We start from the raw sequence: 18,856 nt of genomic DNA, 5'->3' as shown, positions 1-18,856 counted from the left end.
GCGTCGAGTTCAACGACTCCTTTAAGACTAATATCTTTATTTTAATTTTTTCATATTGTTTAATACTTGTATTCGTTAAATATTTATTTGTTTCTGCAATTATAATTAATTTGTATTCTTCGTTGTTTTGAAAATAAAATTACATGTTATAAAGTTATAATTGAATGTTAATCAAGTCTAACAAGTTCATATCATATGCATTAACTAATGATGATGACTATTTTTGTAATAAGAGTATAAGACTGCAGAGGCCAAATTTTTTGAACAATAATCATTCCCATGGCTTTGGCAGAGAGCAGGAGTTTTTACTTTTGATCTCACCATTATTAAACCATTTCCATGGTCTCTAATTATTAAATTTTTTCCATTTAGTGCAAGACTTTTAAATATTGTCACATTTGGTTCATTTGACATAATTTTTAATTATTCACAACCGAATTAAATCATTCGCTATGAAAGATACTAATCTTGAATAAGGATAAAGTTGTCTAAAATAGTTATTTATGAACAAGTAACTTACATATTTCATGATTTAATTTGGTCACTTATGGCTGAAAATTAGGCCGAAGGAACAAAAGCCACAAATTTTAAAAAAATCTTGCACCAATAATAATAATAATGATGATGACGACGATGACGACGACGACGACGATAGTGCCAATGCTAGTTTTATGATTTTTGGACAGTCAACGGTTGGTCAACGCAACTGTTAAAATAACGAGTATACGAAAAAATGTAGAGAAAATATATGGAGCGAATGAATATGTTGTATTGCTCAGAATTGCTTGTGATGAATATGGAAAATTGCTTGTCTTTTTTTTTTTTATGTATGGGATCTATTTATACATATTTGGCTAAGAGCCCTATAAGGAATAGAAATCTTATACTACCTCATATTGAGAGTCATTGTTACATTAGAATAATATAAGCTCTAATCCTATTTCATTAGGGATAATGAGCCAAGCCCTTATTACATTATAAATAGTAAGTCCTAATTCTTATTAAACTCATAAGTTGTTCGCTGCTATGTATCCTTCTTGGGCAGTCGTTATATCATGGACCATGGTCCAAAAACGACGCCGTTTCTTTACTTTCTTTAAGTAAAGAAACGGCTACCGTCACATCTTAACAGAGCCCTATAAATGAAACTAAAACAGTTTATCTCAAATGAAGTTTTCTTCACATTTGTTTTTATATTATCAAACGAAATTGTAGTTGAATTGAAATGAAACTGTAATTGTGCTGGAATGAAACTGCAGTGTATATAAAATATAATGAAAGTGAATAACAATTTCACATATTTGAGTGTCTATTGTCCAATGAAAATGTAGTTATATCAAAATGATACTGTAGTTGTGTTGTAATGAAACTATAGTGTATATAAAATGAAACTGAATAATAGTTTCACATATTTGAGTGTATAATGTTGAATGAAATTGTAGTTATATCAAAATGATACTATAGTTGTGTTGTAATGAAACTATAGTGTATATAAAATGAAACTGAATAACAGTTTCACATATTTGAGTGTATAATGTTGAATGAAATTGTAGTTATATCAAAATGAAACTGTAGTTGTGTTGAAATGAAATTGTAGTGTATATAAAATGAAACTGAATATGTTACACAAATAGAACTACTTTACACATAACGGCGCGAAAGGGTGTCGTTTCTTTTCATTAAAAGAAACAACACCATTTTGGACCATGATTCACAATGCTTTATGGACCATAATTCACGGTATAATTATTTTTTCTTGAGTTTCCTTGATTCAATTACTTTTTTTAGCTGGTCCATGCGACCCTGACCCAATTATAAAAATATTTGTCACATACATAACTAATGATCCGAAAAAGAAAGGGTTTTCCTAACCATATCATAAAGGGGACCAGAGGAAGACACCAAACTAATCCCTTGCTCCTAGGGATAAGAAGGTATCTCTCCCCTTATCATGTATTGGTCCTAGAAGTTAATTAGAAATTAAACTTAAGACACTATGAAATTATGTTATTTTTGTAATTCATTTTCAACTTATCAAAAAATTATGACAGAAATTTAGATTATTTTGTTACTTTTTGTACCACTGTCTGCGATGGTCGAGAAGTAATTGAAATTTCAAAATATTTTTTTTTCGGTAGTCAAATTTTTTAATCAACTTTTATGATTAGTCAACTAAAATTTTTTATCGCAACATAAGTGGTTGAAAATTTTGACCATTTTCGGTAAGTGGTCAATAATATTGATAAAGAATTTTTCGATTTTTCAAATTCATCAAAAGTCTATGGTTATCAAGAGGTAAAGTTAATCACACATTCAATTCATATCACAAACATTCAGGGTTTAAGTTTGGACTATGTGTGTGCATAAGTATATAATTTGAAGTGAGTCTTGAAACTACATTATCTCGATTTACCTTTTCATGAACTTGAGATCAAGGTCATGAGACTCATAATATAATTCAGCGAAGTTGGAATACCTTCATTAAAAAATAATAATAATAATAAACTGCAGGCGCTACCATAAGTAACTTTTGCTAGCACCTAGAAAAAGAAAATATTATATAGCCACGCTAAAATCATTGTCACACTACAAGAGGTAAGTTAATGAATGGGGACAAATTGAAAGATGGGCAATTTTAGCTCATCATCATACTTGTTACTGTAATTGTTTAAAAAATGATACTCTTATCTTTGGATGAATATCTATTTTGAAAATTATGTCAATCGCTTTAAAAGTAATAAGAATAAAATATGAATAAGGGTAAAAATGACTGTAAATACCATGCCCCAAAGAAACTCGAGGTATCCAAGTAATTCCAAATTATTCACATTACATTGTATGATTTGTATCATACAAAATACCTTCTAATTGCCAAGCATCTTGTGCTCAAATGACATATAGTGACTCTCGCATATAGTGTTCAAATGAGATCGAGCTACTGTTACTGTTTTTACATTTTGTTCAAATCCTGAAAGGCTCAACAATGTGCAGTGGAATGCACAAAATGTTCATTCATCTTCACAGGATTATTAAACATGTTTCTTCACAAAATGTACATTCATCTTCACAGAATAGAGGGATATCTAAGGGGAAAAAATAATATAATAGAGGGTAAGTAGGAAAATAAAATTAAAAAAAAAACTAAAATCAAAATAATTTGAAATAAGCCTAACTTTATTGAATCTTATTAGAGTATATATATTTGAATACTACTAACTCTATTTGAATGCAGTATCTGTTCATAACTACTTTCTCAACCTATTGAAGCACAAGAGTCAGTATTGCATCGAACCCATCACCTCCTGTATAAAGGGAAGGGTTTGATGCCACTGGACCACAAGGTCCTTAACATATATATATATATATATATAGATAGAGAGAGAGAGAGAGTAGATAGATATTAGATGTTCACTCTTGTATTTCCCATCATTTTATTATTACAATTTACAACATAAAACTTAATATGCTTCTAAGTTACAATGAATTCCTCCTTTGAAGGGGAGTCTAAGCAATTTCATAGGTGAAAAAAAAAACTAATACTCCCGTCCCTTTTTATGTGTCTGGTTTAATTAAAGAGACTTGTTTAAAATTATTTTTAATTTATTTTTTTATAATATTAAATTTAGTAATAATATATAAAATTTATATATTTAGAAACTACACTAAAAGTACTATTAAACAAAAAAAAATAGAAATAAGTAAAAAATTACTTAAAAAATAAACAAAGAAGAAAGAGTTGGTTTAACTAATAAGTAGTAAGTAATTAAGATAGATAAAGTGAAACACCAAACAAGATTAAGCACTTGTTAACGCAACCTAGGGTAACAAGATTTGATGCGGTGAAGCCCACATGGGCAGCTTAGTGACCAGGAGTGAAGTTTGGGAAGTAAAAACAGGGATTGAGTCTCACCAGCGAAGGCTCTTGGGATTAGGGACGACTCTGTTACAAAGTAGTATCTGTTCATAGCTACGTTCTCAACCAAATGAAGCACAAAGAGCCAATACCGCCCCCATTGAGGTTCAAACTTAACCCACCCCCTCCCATGTGGGGTGCAATCAGGTGTCACTAGAACACAAGGTCTTTGGCAAAGAATTAATTCAAATAAATCGTTATTAGACCATTAATCATTTAAAAGGTAAGAAATTAAATCACTCTAGTATGAAAATAATTACGAAATCATTTTAGTTGGACAATAAATATGTGTCCAAGTGTGTGCCTTAATTTTATATGATATCAATCATCAGAATTTTTAGCTTATATTATATAAATAGTTAAGAAGTTTTTATAGAGGTAGAATATTTTAGGTTACTATGAACCCTTTTAAAATAATTTACAAAGTCAAATCTCTTAAATTATTTTAAGCAAATTTATATCTTCAGTTATTCCCTATGAAAGAGAGGTTATATATATACATATAGAATCGGCAAAAGAGATAATGCCAATACTAGTTAGATAGAAATTTGGAATTCACAGAATTTATATATTTATTTATCATTACTATTATAGGTATAACCAAAATAGTATGAGTTATTAGTTCTAATTGACTAGTTAATGAAATTTGTTATCAAAAAAAAAATTGCAGACTCCATTACTTTGGGATATACGATTTACACGCTACAATTGCAACTCTAGAAAGACTCTAGAAAATTTGCAGCTATGCAGCCTTGCAAATCAGATAAGTAACACAATGGCTAACAAATTTCATAGTAACCATGTTTCCAAAAAAGAAAGAAAAAGAAATTAACAACCCTACACAAACAGGATTCTTAGGCTATTGATTCCATGATTTGGTTTGTGAAAAAACAAATTAGTAGAAATATTGGTTTTATTGTATAGTCGAGGTTGGAATAGTAAGAAATAATGAGGGTAAAGACTATAATTACCATACATAATGATAATAATAATAATAATAAAAATAAAAGTAATAAGAGTAAATTTGTCCAACTTCTATGAAACAAAATACCACCTTCTCAATAAAGTTTTCTCATCAAAACTAAGGAAAACATTTTCCTGTGGAAAAAGTTTTTCAATGAGCCAGAAAAAAACTCTATTTTTCTCAAATTTATGGAAAACCGTTTACATCCAACCAAGCATGTTCTTAGTTTAAGACAAAATAAATTAGATATAATAATAATAATAATAATAATAATAATAATAATAATAAATTAATAATAGAGTTATACCTCCAAATAAATTATAATATACTATCATACATAATAAAAATATAATTATAGTTTATAATTTTAAAAATTCATTTTATATTGCTTATTTTACTATTTGAATATATATATTTATTTTTTTATATGTATATATCCACAATAATTGGATTTTATCTTAATAGCTAACAGATTCCACCTCACAAGGAGTCTTCTGTCTCGTGGACTTTTCCCATACCCTACTAAAAATTTTATTTTATTTTATTTAATATATTATGTTATTAAAAATTTTACTAAAAAAATTAATTGAGATGCTAATTATACAGCATGACTAAAATTGGTGGGTAAAATTTTAATATTAGATTTCTGATAAAACACAATAAGTAATAAAAAATGAAATAAAAATAAAAGTTTGGGTTAATGAGCTATTTTTCCTTGCCTAAGTTATAAATACCATACCCAGTATTCCATGCCTCCATTATTTTATATACAGAATCATCAGTAACTATGAAACTTCTTCATACTACATTAGTTTTTCTTCCTCTTCTCCTTTTTCCCATCTTGGCTTCATGCAATGATAAACAGGTATCTTCTCCTCTCTTCTCTCTCTGTATGGGTATATATGTGTATACTAATTATAATTTGATTTATGTTTTTTTAAGTATATAATTAATTATCATTTTCTTATATTGATAAACAGGTTTACATAGTGTATTTTGGAGAACACAATGGGGAGAAATCACTGCATGAAATCGAAGAAACCCACCACTCATATCTACAGTCTGTGAAGGAAAGTGAGGAAGATGCCAAATCCTCTCTTCTCTACAGTTACAAGCATAGCATCAATGGCTTTGCTGCTGTGCTGTCCCCTGATGAAGCCTCCAAATTATCTGGTAATTACAAGATATTTAAATCCAGAAAAATAAAAATTACCCACAAAAGGCAACATCCTTCTCCCAAAATCCCCCACACCCCAACCTGCTTGACCAAATTGTGAAGGGATAAATCACGGTAATTCAACTACCCATTGAGTTGAAAACCAGTGTTTCTGTGCCCACCCAGTTTGACAAAATTCATTAAGCGGGAGAACCAGTGTTTCGGTGCCCATAAAGAACCACCCTCACAGAAGGGTGAAACCCGGGCACTGGGAACCACCCTCACAGGAGGATGAAACTTCCAACTCCTGTACGGGCTTGATTCTATGTTTTTGCTCACAATCTGTCACTTATGAACCAATTCAGCTAACTGTGTGGATAAGTATTGTTGATTAAACTATATATGTTGTTGTATGTATTTGCAGAATTGGAGGAAGTGGTGTCTGTGTATCCTAGTGATCCAAGAAAATACTCACTGCAAACAACAAGATCATGGGAATTTGCAGGCTTACAAGAGGTAGTACCTGAAGCCACCTTGAACAGAGAGGATTTGCTGCTGAAATCTAGTTTTGGGAAAAATGTCATTATTGGGATTCTTGACAGTGGTATGTATGATGATTACATTACATATAGAGTGTACTTACAATGCCATTATTACTGTGATTTGGTTGAATTTAATTTTTACAGTATTTGGTTACCTAATTCGGATTAAATTATGTTTCATGGTGATGGGTTTCATGTGATTGGACGATGATGTTTGTTGGATGGATCAGGTTTGTGGCCAGAATCTGAGAGCTTCAAAGATGATGGGCTGGGACCGATTCCTAAATCATGGAAAGGAATCTGCCAATCTGGAGATGCATTCAACTCCTCTAATTGCAACAAGTGAGTTAATTCATTTACTTAATAGTTAATACCACCTCCGTCCCATTATATGTGTCTCAAATTCCGGTAAATTATATCATGGATCAGGGTTAGAGTCTATGTTGCGTTTTTATACCTGTAATTATCTTATTATGTGTCAGCAAAGTTATTTATTTACATGTACAGTGTTAACTGTAGGTACAGGAAGTGTTCATAATACATTATGAACCCTGATCCATTATGGTATAACAATTGAAATAATCGGTTTAAATTTATCATATTACAAGTGGGTCACTTCTTTAAGCCCGTTTCTGAATATGAATAGAATCAGTCTCGATCTCAGCGTTAGTTGTGATCAGACCATCAATCATATCATTTTAAATCTAAACCAAAGACTAAATCCCTTTTTTTTCCTCTAAATTATTATTATATTCCCTTTTTCAAACATTTATGTTGACGGGTTTTCTTTAATTATTGTTTCCTTTTCCTAAGTATAGGATTAACCCCACACAGAGATTATTGACTTACATGCACCATATATTAACTGAATTAGCGTACACACCTAAACTTGATTAAATTTTATGATTTAATTAATGATGTTTAGACGAGTTTAAACCAAAACTTAAGAGCCTACCATTGCTCAGTATCCATCAATAACGTACAAAATTCTTAGATAAATCACGTGATGGAGGATCAATGCTTAATACTCACAAAGAGCCCGGCCACCACTTTAAGTATAACTCTGATACTCTATCGAGTGCCCCTCATCACCTATCTTGAATATTGGTGGAGGGCCGCTCTTACCTTGAAAATTGGTAGAGAAAGTAAATTACAGAATATGCATTAATTGATCTACATGTCTCTCCTATGCACATAATTAATGACTTTTATGGACAAAACTTTAGAATGGGGACCAAATATTTTTCCTTGATTGTTAAAGATTAAAGGCTTTTCTGGCCGGTATAGCAGACAATTTGGAATTTTAGACCAAACTTTAGAAGCTGAAAAATCATCTTAGAATTATATCTTATATATATGCCATTTCACATAAAGGCTTTTTGGGAATGTTTACTTACTTTGACTTTTTAATTTTCAATTTTCATTCTCTGATTTTTGTTTCTAATTTAGAAAATATGTTTACCAGCCTTCTTTCTAAATTCAGTTTTTTTTAGACTATATAACATTATTAAAAATAACAAAGATTCAAAAATTTAGGTTATTTTTTATACTCATATTTAAAATATTTTCATTCTTGAATGGAGTATTTATAATTTTTATGAGTCTAGTATATGTGAGAATTTTTAATATTAGATATCTGGACTAAATTTACCTGTCGAGTTCACCCAAAACCTAAAATTAATTTAAATTTCAAGTTTAATTGGAAAATTGTGCATAATTGATTTAAATTTGTGAGTTTAATTGAAAAATGGTGCAAAGTAAACATATTGTTTGCTTTTTTCTAGTTCTCATGTCTCCCATAAGGCCATAAATTAAAGAATTCTCCTATCCTAAACTGAGATAACAAAAACATACTCTCTCTGTCCCTTTTTTATTATTCATTGGTCAAACCAATATTTCTTCTTGCTTATTTTTTATCTTTTTAATTATTTTTAAATATAATTTGTTTGTTTAATAGTACTCTTAATGTAGTGTCTATAAAGATATAAATTTTATATATTAATAGTAAACATAATATTATAAAAACTGAATTAAAAATAACTTCAGTTAAATCTTATTAACTGAATTAGACACCTAAGATAAGACGGATATAATATAAATTTTATAGGACATAGCTTATTTCGGATCCCAATGTACATAGGAAGACTAGACATGGAGGGTGAAAAATGGTTGCATGTGAGTTAGCATTGGTCATTGGTGACATTATGAAGAATAGTGATGTTTGTTTGGAGTTTTGTGAAATGTGATCCATGGCGTACGTTAAGGTGGTCAGACCATACTGCCCTACAAATATGTCTTTTGCATGCATGACATTGCCTGTATGGGATTCGTATCGATGTTTACATTTCACTGTAAAAAAAGACGACAACATTTCTGACAAGTTTTTGATTGTTTTTTGGCTTCTTTGCAATGCCATATTCTCAACTTGCATCATAGTATGTAATAGTGTCCTTCAAATTCTCCTTCAAGAACCTAGTTGACCACCTTCTAGTTATAGATGTTGAACATATACGTTATATACAACACTACAAGGCCGGCCAAGAATATAAAGATATCATCATCATCATGATTCCATTGGTATTGTTGCCAAATTCTCTAGTTTCTGGTTAGAAAGTGGGGTTATGATTGTTTAGATTATGGATTTAAAAATGTTGAAAGTGATGGATTTATTGATCATTAATGATAATTTAAAATTTTGGATAGCTGAACTAATCATAGTAGGTGATTGTTGTAGCATTTTGAACTACTTGGTGGCCGAAAAAATGGTACCTAGACCTACATACCACGTCAAGTGGTTGTTGTGGCATTCCTAACTACTTGGTGGTGGAAAAAAAAAATGGTAGCTAGATCAACGAACTACAGTCGGTGGTCGTTGCAGTATTCTGAACCCCTTAGTGGCCTAGCCGGAAAAAAAATGATAGCTAGACCAACCACGAAAGTACAGGTGGTTATTGTATGTGGCATTCCCAACCACTTGGTGGTCGGAAAAACGACGTACTGTAACTAGACCAACCACAATCTATAGTTGTTGTGGCATTTTTGACCACTTAATGTCCTAAAAACTATCACTAGAACCACATTGATTTCTTGTAAAAACCCATAAAATCACTAGAAACACCATAAAACTCTTTTTCATCTTCCTCATCCTCTTCTCCTCTTTTATTTTCTAAAATTTTCCTCTTTTTCCAATTTTTGACCACTTGAAAAAGTGGTCAAAATTAAGTTTTTCCAAAAGTAATGATTTTTTTTTACTACTTTTGGTGTGTGCATGGTCAGAATTTTTGTCCACTCTTAGATGATTGGAAATAGGTGAATTTCTTACAATGTATTTGTGTCAAATATTATATTATTTGACATAATTTTTTATTTTAAATTTATAGCCGAACTCAATCAATCACATATGATTAATGAATATGATTGATACAAACATATGTGTTTTAGAAAAAATCAAAACCTATCCGGCTGATAAGATCAAAATCATTTGTATTATTGACATATACGTTTTACCTACATGGCATCATTTCATTTAATATGTGGTTTGTCTTCAACTGCAAGAATTTTCTTGCCAATATTTTGTCACTCAAATTTCTTATTATAATACTTTGGAAGTTTATGCAAGATTATATTAATGAAGACTGAGGCCAACAGCCAAAATCCATTAAAGGTCTATGTCGTAGCATTAGGCGTTGAATTGAAAGATCATATCGCTTAGCTCATAAGAATTTGTCCTGTCTGTTGGCCGAGGAACATTTTTTAGGGTGTTCCATTCTAGAAAAGGTTGTTTTTTTTTTGGGTTATAAGGACGGAGTACCCGAGACAAGCTAGTTGCACCTAAGCAACGAATATTAGGATTTGCCCAGCTGTCGGCACGAGTTTAGCTTATTAGTTCAATAGGTCAAGAAGAGATTAAAGTTCGAATCTCGACAGTGACAGTATAAGAATCGAGTCATTGGGTTATCGTAATTTACATCCTCCTAAATATTCTGTCGAACTGAGTGTCTCTTGGGATTGGACACTAATAGGATAGTCCACAACAACTACCTAAGGTACTTTATAGAAAAGTACCTGAAGGTGCACTATAGGAAAATAGCCAAAAAGAGAAAGCTTATCTTATAATTCTAGCTGACAAAAGAGCCAAAAAGAGGAAAATCACTCTATGTGTGCTCTAGGTGAAGTTCACCTTCTTACCCTAACCGACAAATAAGGTAAACTAATCTAAGTTGTCTATGGGAGAAACTCACCTTGTCATCTTAGTTGTAAAAGAATCACAATGAAATCGACTTAGGTGTGCTGTGTGTGAAGCCCACCTAATTATCTAACTGTCCGGCCAACTCAGACTGCGATAAAACTCTTTTTCTAAACATGGTGATTACGTCTCTAATCTGTGGAGTTAGCGCTTATCCTTGTTTAAGTGCTTTTGATCTTATTTTTCTAGGAAATATAATAATGCATCATTTGAATCATTATCGTTATCAACCCATGAATTTTGGTTCTTTTTGTTTTTTCCCAGGAAGATAATTGGCGCCAAATACTACCTCAAGGGCTACGAAAGCTACTATGGCCCACTAAACAGGACACTAGACTACAAGTCTCCCCGCGACAAGGATGGCCACGGAACGCACACGTCCTCCACCGCCGCCGGCCGGAGAGTGGAAAACGTCTCCGCCCTGGGCGGCTTCGCCGCAGGCATAGCCTCGGGCGGCGCGCCGCTCGCCAGGCTAGCCATGTACAAAGTTTGTTGGGCGGTTCCGGCGAAGGGCAAAGAAGAGGGGAACACGTGTTTCGAAGAGGACATGCTAGCGGCCATCGATGATGCGATAAGGGACGGTGTGGATGTGATCAGCATTTCCATCGGGACCAACCAGCCCACGCCGTTTAATCAAGACTCCATCGCGATCGGCGCGCTCCACGCGATTAAGAAGAACATTGTTGTCTCGTGTAGCGCCGGGAATTCCGGGCCCGCGCCGGCTACGTTGTCCAATACGGCTCCGTGGATCATGACCGTCGGCGCCAGCAGCGTGGATAGAGCATTCTTGGCTCCGGTTTTACTGGGGAATGGAAAGAAATTAATGGTAAGTTAACCAAGTTAATCAAACTATTTGTTACCCGGTAACTACAAAGTTATAAGTAGACTATTTGTTACTTGGTAACTATAAAGTTATAAGTTGACTTTTAACTGGAGCAGCCTATTAGTTGGTTTGAATCGGTCACTTAGACTGGTTTACCTCCTTAAGGTCCTTTCCAAGCTAAAGATCACATAGTGAGATTTACTAGTGCACACCATCGGTAGTGAGTTTGGATTTCTTTCCTCACTAAAAAAAATAACTATAAAACTGTCATGAAAATTGACACAATAGGTGCATGACTATTATCAGATTTTGTCATGATTTGTGACTGACCAAAGTTTATAATTTTTACCATAAACTTTGGGCAAGTCATTGGACAAAATTCTGGATATGATTTCTCAACAAAAGGATCAAAAGTGGGAAAAAATAGAATTGTGCACTATAGGAGCAATTCGTATTTCGTACTATGTTTTTTTTTTTGTTTGTTTGTTAATATTGTTCTTATGGTTTAAATAAAATCAGGGACAAACTGTCACACCATACAAGCTGAAGAGAAAAATGTACCATCTGGTTTATGCAGGGCAGGTGGTGAAATCAAATGTATCCAAAGATCTTGAAGGGTAATGAATTGCACTACTTCTTTACTTGCAGAGTGTTCATACTTCATACTTGTTCTGATGATTGGGATTTTGCAGGCAATGTCTACCAGATTCACTGTCACCTGAAAAAGCCAAGGGAAAGATTGTGATGTGCCTGAGAGGGAATGGGACTAGGGTGGGAAAGGGAGGGGAAGTGAAAAGGGTGGGTGGAGTTGGATTCGTACTCGGAAACAGCAAAGCGAACGGAGCTGAACTCGCAGCTGATGCTCATCTCCTTCCAGCCACTGCAGTGGACTATGAAACTGCACAGCAAATTCTCGAGTACATTGAGTCTTCGAAGGAGCCGAAAGCCTATATCTTCCCCGCTCACACAGTTCTGAATGCAAAGCCTGCACCGGTTATGGCCGCCTTCACTAGCAGAGGGCCGAGTACAATTGCGCCTCACATTCTTAAGGTAACTGGATGAGTTTAAGAATTGAAGTACCTTGTTGATTCGGTTCTGCTTTTATGTTCTCTGATGAGATTCTTGTATGTAGCCGGATATAACTGCGCCTGGGCTGAATATATTGGCTGCGTGGAGTGAAGGATCATCACCTACAAAGCTCGATATTGATCACAGAGTGGTGAAGTATAATATCTTGTCGGGAACTTCCATGTCTTGCCCCCATGTAGGTGGAGCCACCGCACTTCTCAAGGCCATTCATCCTGACTGGAGCAGTGCTGCAATCCGCTCAGCTCTTATTACTTCAGGTTTGTGTAGCTTATCTTGTGTAGTCTGAAACATTGAAATCTCTTACCTTGTGCTTAGAGTTGATGTTTCTACATGAATGCAGCTGGGTTGCGAAACAACGTGGGAAAGCAAATAACTGATGCAAACGGCTCCCCAGCAGATCCATTCCAATTCGGGGGAGGACATTTTAGGCCATCCAAAGCTGCAGATCCTGGACTGGTTTACGACGCCTCATACACTGATTATCTTCTCTTCCTTTGTGCGTATGGAGTGAAGGGCGTCGTCCCATCCTTCAAGTGCCCCGAGCATGCTCCTTCACCTTCCAACCTCAACTATCCCTCCGTTGCCATTCCCAAACTCGAAGGGAGAGTGACTGCCAAGAGAACCGTCACAAATGTTGGCAGTGACAGAAGTCTTTACTTTGCTAGAGTTCAGCCTCCATTGGGATTCTCTGTTGAAATCTCTCCTCCCATCCTGTACTTCAGCCACGCGGGCCAGACAAAGAGCTTTACTGTTACTGTTAAAGCACGCAGAGATATGAAGAAGAGCGTTGAGAAACACCAGTACGAGTTTGGATGGTTTACCTGGAATGATGGACTCCATACTGTTAAAAGTCCCATTGCAGTGTCATTGGCATAGTTTTTAGCATATGACATTTAGATCTCAGGCTTTTTTTTACCACCTTGGATTCTCATTAGACAGATATAGTCTGAAATGTCAACATAAGAAAGATCCAATTCTAGAAAAGGTTCGACTTTATTACTCAAATCCAAGTATGATATGAACAACACATTAGGTAAATCTCACAAGTACAATACTAATCTACTCTCACTATTCCTGAAGGCTTTAAACTCAACACCGATGGTGTTAGGAGTCGCAACTACTTCATTCATCCCATTTATCTGTTTTCACCCTAACACGTTCACCATTGAAGTGAATATATTTCCATTTCCTCTGATACCTTTTCAGAACCATCTTCTGCTTGTCTAATTGACCTAATGTGTGGAAAGCTCGAGCAATTCTTCTAACAGTATCTTCATCCGGTTTTACTGCCAATTCTTCCATGTCTGCAAATACCTGAAGTTTTTAATTGATGCACATAGTCAAGAAGTGGCAAGGCAAAGAAATTACAATTATCAAGCTCAATGTTTGTCACGAGATACTAATATCATGGCAAAAGCAAATGTAAACAATTAAAGTTGGAATAACTAGGGGGATCACAAGCAAGAATGTTTACTTACCTCTATGATCTTATCCGGCATATTATGGTGATCATACAATGAAATAATTCTAGAAAACAGCCATTTTGAGATAGAGCGGGTGCGTGTATTTAGGATCATATTCCATAACATCCCTGCCTCATCTACTCTCTGATCCATATCAAATGCCAGCAGAAGCAAATCATAGGTACCCATAGTTGCTCCTTGACCTTTGCTCAGCATCCACTTGGCCACCTGAGCATTCAAATCCACAGCCACATGATTAGTGGAATAAAATTTTGCAGGAATCTTTGCAAACATCATCAACAGCAAGGTGTCAAAGGGTCTCCATCCGGTGTAATTTAACAAGTGCATCACAAACCCGTTATGTATGCTGTAGTAATTTAGAAGAATCTATCATTATGGTGAAATTAAGTTGGACAAAGTTTGGTTTGGTCAATTGGTCTCTAAAACAAAACAGCCAAAATGAACCAAAAATTGGGGGAATGCAACCCAAGCACCATGTACAGTATTTGAGGTCTCATTATTGAAGCAAGCATAAGAACAAACTTAGGTCAGTTGGTCATGAATGCACCAGATTGCCACAATGGCACTCCTACTTGCATACATGCCAACTGACACAAACTCAAATTGTAAATGACAAATAAACACTATCGCTGCTTCACTCCTGAACTAATCTAAAGTATCCAAATATTGGAAAACTAATACCTGGATTAGTCGTCTCCACTGGTTTTGTTTCCTTAATATTCTTAAGGCCTTAGCTGCTGCAATCACCGGAAACTCAGTTTCCCATGCTACCCATTTATCTAGTGCAGCATAAACAACATTCTTCTCATCTGGAAGTCCTGAGATCTGCAAAGTCAAAGGCAGAAGTTAATAGACAAAATGTATAAACAAAGTGTACCTTGTATGTTTGTGCAAAAGACACCATACTTAGAAGCACCCAGACAACATGCTTCAAAGAGTCTCATTCACAACTGTCCCCCAAACCACTTTGAAATGTACAGGTACTTTCTGGAATTTTTCAAAAATCCCCTCATTTTGGTAACATTTTCCTACAATTATACCCTGGCCAATGTTAGTGCTCCAATCTAATCCTGGACTCATGGTTTTTCTAACTTTTCAACATCCATGACTTAACAAAGAAAAACTTGTTTATTGAGTTAGTGCTGATTGATAGCAAATTCCTTAGGTATTCAGTTTTATATGAAGTACTGATTTTTAAAAGCATTGGTTAGCCTACTAACAGCAGGAACAATCAGTATACACTTACAATCCTAACAAGATTGAGTGCCTTCTGCCCAGACCCAGCAGAATCTCTTTTCTTCCATAAATGGTGTTCTTTCTTTCCTTTTCTCTGAAGTAGTTTCCTGCATTTCCCATTTTGCAATCCATTTAGGGGAAATTAATCAATTTGGACATGTGTATACAATGATAAAAGTTGAAATTTAATCTCAGATACAAGATTTTAACCGGATGAAACTCACTTCTCACCAGTATTTGATCTAGTCAAAGATCGTTCACTTTGACTACGGGTTATGTGGACTGGTGGCGTACCAATTACCTATATATTGAAACAGAAACTTCTAAAATGGTAAATGAAAATCATCATATGAGCATAAAGAGATATTAAACAAAATAGTGGAAAGGCAATGATCATTTATGCTTGCCTTTTCAGCTGACACTGCAAACTTCACAGCTTTCTTCCTAGGAGCATGGTACTTCAAGAACTGGATTTGCAGCAAACCATCCACTCTAACACCTGAAATCTAAAACAGCACATACAAAATGATAGCAATAATGAACACTGAAAGTAGCAAGATGGCATGTTAAAAACAAGAAACAATGCAAGGGCCCGAAATGTAAGTGATACCTGCTTTTGTATTAGTGTTGAAAATTGGTTAGGAAATGTATAAGCACAACCCCTAGACATCATACTCTAGTTTTCTAATTCAAGAAATTATGCGGAAGAAGCGCACGCATATCTGATATCCCCTGCTTGAATACATTTGAGTAATATCATCAGTCGAATTCATGAAAGCATAATCTCAAAAGAAAAATGCTGATTATCCCTAATTTTACCACCCACAAACCAACCACTCCATGATGTGGTAAAATCCTAGGAATTAGTTTTTCTTCTTTAATTTTAATTTTAATTTTACTAATGTCTAGGATTTTGCCACATCATGGTAAAATTAGGGGTGTGTAGCATAGTTCATCTCAAAATATGAGTAACCATTTCCGAGAAAGATTAATTTTCTTAACACAGCCACAATAATCAATGAGCAACTAATACAGTAACATAAATTGAGTATCCACATCCCAGTAGAACTGATTTAAGTTAGTGTATCAGCAATATTGTTTGCACTCATTAAATCAAATCAAAATAGATTTTGCATTTTTCTGGTTTCAGCAACAAGTTTTGCGCTATTCCAGCTATTATACTGAATTTAGCAAGATTCTAGTATATATACTATAGAAATTGTTTGGAAAGAAAGTGAATTTGGAGCAGTAATTGAAGCTAATTCAATTTGCAGAGATACAACATTCTTGAAGCTGAGCAGGAGTTAAAGGTTCACAATACATAAATTTAACAGAAATATCAAAAAAATTTATTGAAAAAATTACCTTGAAGCTGGAGAGAAGACCAAGGGATGCAGTTTCTGACATCTGCAGTTCAATGGCTTACATTTTGCGAGGGAAAGAGACGACATATATTCGGGTTACCCGACCCGTATAGTTGTCCGGTGATGTTATTGGATTGGATCAATTCTTGAATTCTCATTGTTCATTGGGCTTTCGGGCTTGCTTGCCTATAGGGAGAAAGAAATTTGTGGGGTTTAAATTTAATTTCGACCTTTAAATATTTTCGCCATATTAAGCATTTCGCCCTTATTTTAAGAGTTTTTTTTTTAGTATTACTGATTCTGTTATAATGTAGTATCTGTTGATAATCATCGCTCCCAATGAGACTCAAACCCATAACTTCTCATTTAAGAGAGTCACTTCGTGCCACTAGATTATTGGCCGAGAGAGTTCTATTATTTTATTTAATTAAAAAGTCAAAATTGACAAAGGAAGAGTAATAAATAAAGTTTAGATGTCATACCCATATTAGGCACGAAATCCTTAAACGGTGAAAAAACACTTTAAGGTAGAGATTGCAAGTTGCAACAAGCTTGATTGAGATTCTAGGAATCATGTATAGTACTGAACTTAATTGGATAAAGGTTTTAGAGATGTGGAGTTGGAAAATGACTAAGGAGTGACAATTAATAAGGTGGGGCAATTACAATTGAAGAAACCCACACATGCACATTGACAAGCCCATTAGAGAGTTGATGAATAGGGACTCGAAATATACTATCAAGTACATTCATTGAAAAGTTTTTTTTTTTTTTTTCTCAAAAAAAAAAAATGAATGTGAGATTGTCAGAATATGCTCTTCGATAAACTAGCATAGATTGTCCATAGCTAACTGGTTCAAATTATGAAGACAGCTTTTATAATAAGTCAAATTTAGAAGGATGTGGTTATTAAGCTAATTGTCTAACCAACTTGACTAATTCATTGAAAAGCTAATTATTGTGCTAACTGGGTGACCACACACTTGAATAACCTTCTTGTCATGGAGAACCCCCCCAAGCTAAGGGTCTAACTTCTTATAATGGCAAATTGGGTTTATGTTATGTTTTCAAGTACTGTTCACTTGTTCCTTTTCTCTTGTACCCAATAACAATAATAATAACAACAAACACTGCTCCCAAGTTGGACAATGAGCCAATGATTTGTGATCATGATCGAATGAGCAGTGAGAGAATTTTCTCAAATAAAATTTAAACAGTAACTCAATTATGAATTGGTTGATTATTGAAGAATATAGTGCCAAAAAAATTAATTTATTGGTTGATTTTCACTACTTTTCATCACAATTCGCATGTAATCCTATTGTAAAAATAGTTGTTTCCAAGTAATCAGTGCGATTTTATCTTAGATTGGTTCCGTGGTGGTTAAGAATTGGAGATACACCATTTCATCCTTACGTGGCGTAACTCAAGTAGTCGTTCAATCAACATTCGTTTAGTTTTTGTATTTAACTTCAGGGTGAGGTTTGAACCAATTATTGATGATGAAAATCTTTTGTACACATAAATGTATAAATGACCAGAAAAATCTGAAATCACTTGATTGATAAACAATTCGAGATTTACCTCATTGGATTATTAAAAATACAAAACAAAACAACAAATTGGAGATAAAGGAGAAGTCACTATCCTTTGAGTAGTAGTGGTAGTTAACATCAATCAATTATACATTTGGTAATTCAATACAAAGCTTTATACGATGTGATGATTCATCTTCTTTAGAAAACCTTCACAAAGTCAAGCACCCCCACTCCATCAAAACTCTTCTTTCCCATGCAAATTTCACCATTGGTCCACCTCATATACCCCACATATATCATTAGCATTATACATGAGTACAATTGTTATACCATGGATCAGATTCATAATTGTGAACCCTGATACAAAAATTTTATACATTCCGTTATTAATTTATGTATATGTAAACAAATAACTTGATAATTTTTGACACATAATATGATAGCTACAGGTAGAGAAACCATTAATTGCAGGTACAGAATGTGTCAACTACATATATAGAA

At 34.0% G+C, this 18,856-nt stretch overlaps 2 protein-coding genes across 4 annotated transcripts; one reads left to right on the top strand and one right to left on the bottom strand.

Moving 5' to 3' along the window:
• The first annotated feature begins 5,640 nt into the window (after positions 1–5,640).
• On the top strand, positions 5,641–13,738 carry LOC116032189 (subtilisin-like protease SBT5.6). The gene is made up of 9 exons (XM_031274637.1): positions 5,641–5,742; positions 5,858–6,050; positions 6,458–6,637; positions 6,806–6,917; positions 11,086–11,647; positions 12,164–12,261; positions 12,337–12,694; positions 12,777–12,990; positions 13,074–13,738. Exons 1-9 carry the CDS (start codon positions 5,665–5,667, stop codon positions 13,607–13,609), a joined length of 2,331 nt encoding a protein of 776 aa, XP_031130497.1. The 5' UTR covers positions 5,641–5,664; the 3' UTR covers positions 13,610–13,738.
• LOC116032190 (pentatricopeptide repeat-containing protein At4g18975, chloroplastic) lies at positions 11,015–16,900 on the bottom strand. 3 transcript variants are annotated; one of them, XM_031274639.1, is made up of 14 exons: positions 16,819–16,900; positions 16,064–16,185; positions 15,861–15,959; positions 15,678–15,754; positions 15,464–15,560; positions 14,899–15,042; positions 14,212–14,424; positions 13,803–14,047; positions 13,555–13,679; positions 13,038–13,444; positions 12,725–12,960; positions 12,465–12,616; positions 12,206–12,362; positions 11,015–11,623 (listed from the first exon to the last, which is right to left on the bottom strand). In XM_031274639.1, exons 2-8 carry the CDS (start codon positions 16,124–16,126, stop codon positions 13,856–13,858), a joined length of 885 nt encoding a protein of 294 aa, XP_031130499.1. In that variant the 5' UTR covers positions 16,127–16,185; positions 16,819–16,900; the 3' UTR covers positions 11,015–11,623; positions 12,206–12,362; positions 12,465–12,616; positions 12,725–12,960; positions 13,038–13,444; positions 13,555–13,679; positions 13,803–13,855. The 3 variants fall into 3 exon arrangements, with proteins under 3 accessions (XP_031130499.1, XP_031130498.1, XP_031130500.1); XM_031274638.1 differs by having other exon boundaries at positions 11,023–11,623; positions 13,555–14,047; XM_031274640.1 differs by lacking the exons at positions 11,015–11,623; positions 12,206–12,362; positions 12,465–12,616; ... (1 more) ...; positions 13,038–13,444; positions 13,555–13,679 and having other exon boundaries at positions 13,913–14,037.
• Between the last annotated feature and the right edge of the window lie 1,956 nt (positions 16,901–18,856).

The sequence above is a fragment of the Ipomoea triloba genome, chromosome 10 (genome assembly GCF_003576645.1).
Source record: "Ipomoea triloba cultivar NCNSP0323 chromosome 10, ASM357664v1".
In the NCBI taxonomy this organism is placed as follows: Eukaryota; Viridiplantae; Streptophyta; class Magnoliopsida; order Solanales; family Convolvulaceae; genus Ipomoea; species Ipomoea triloba.
Note: the sequence above shows the minus strand (reverse complement) of the source record. Positions and strands in the feature narration are given on the sequence as shown.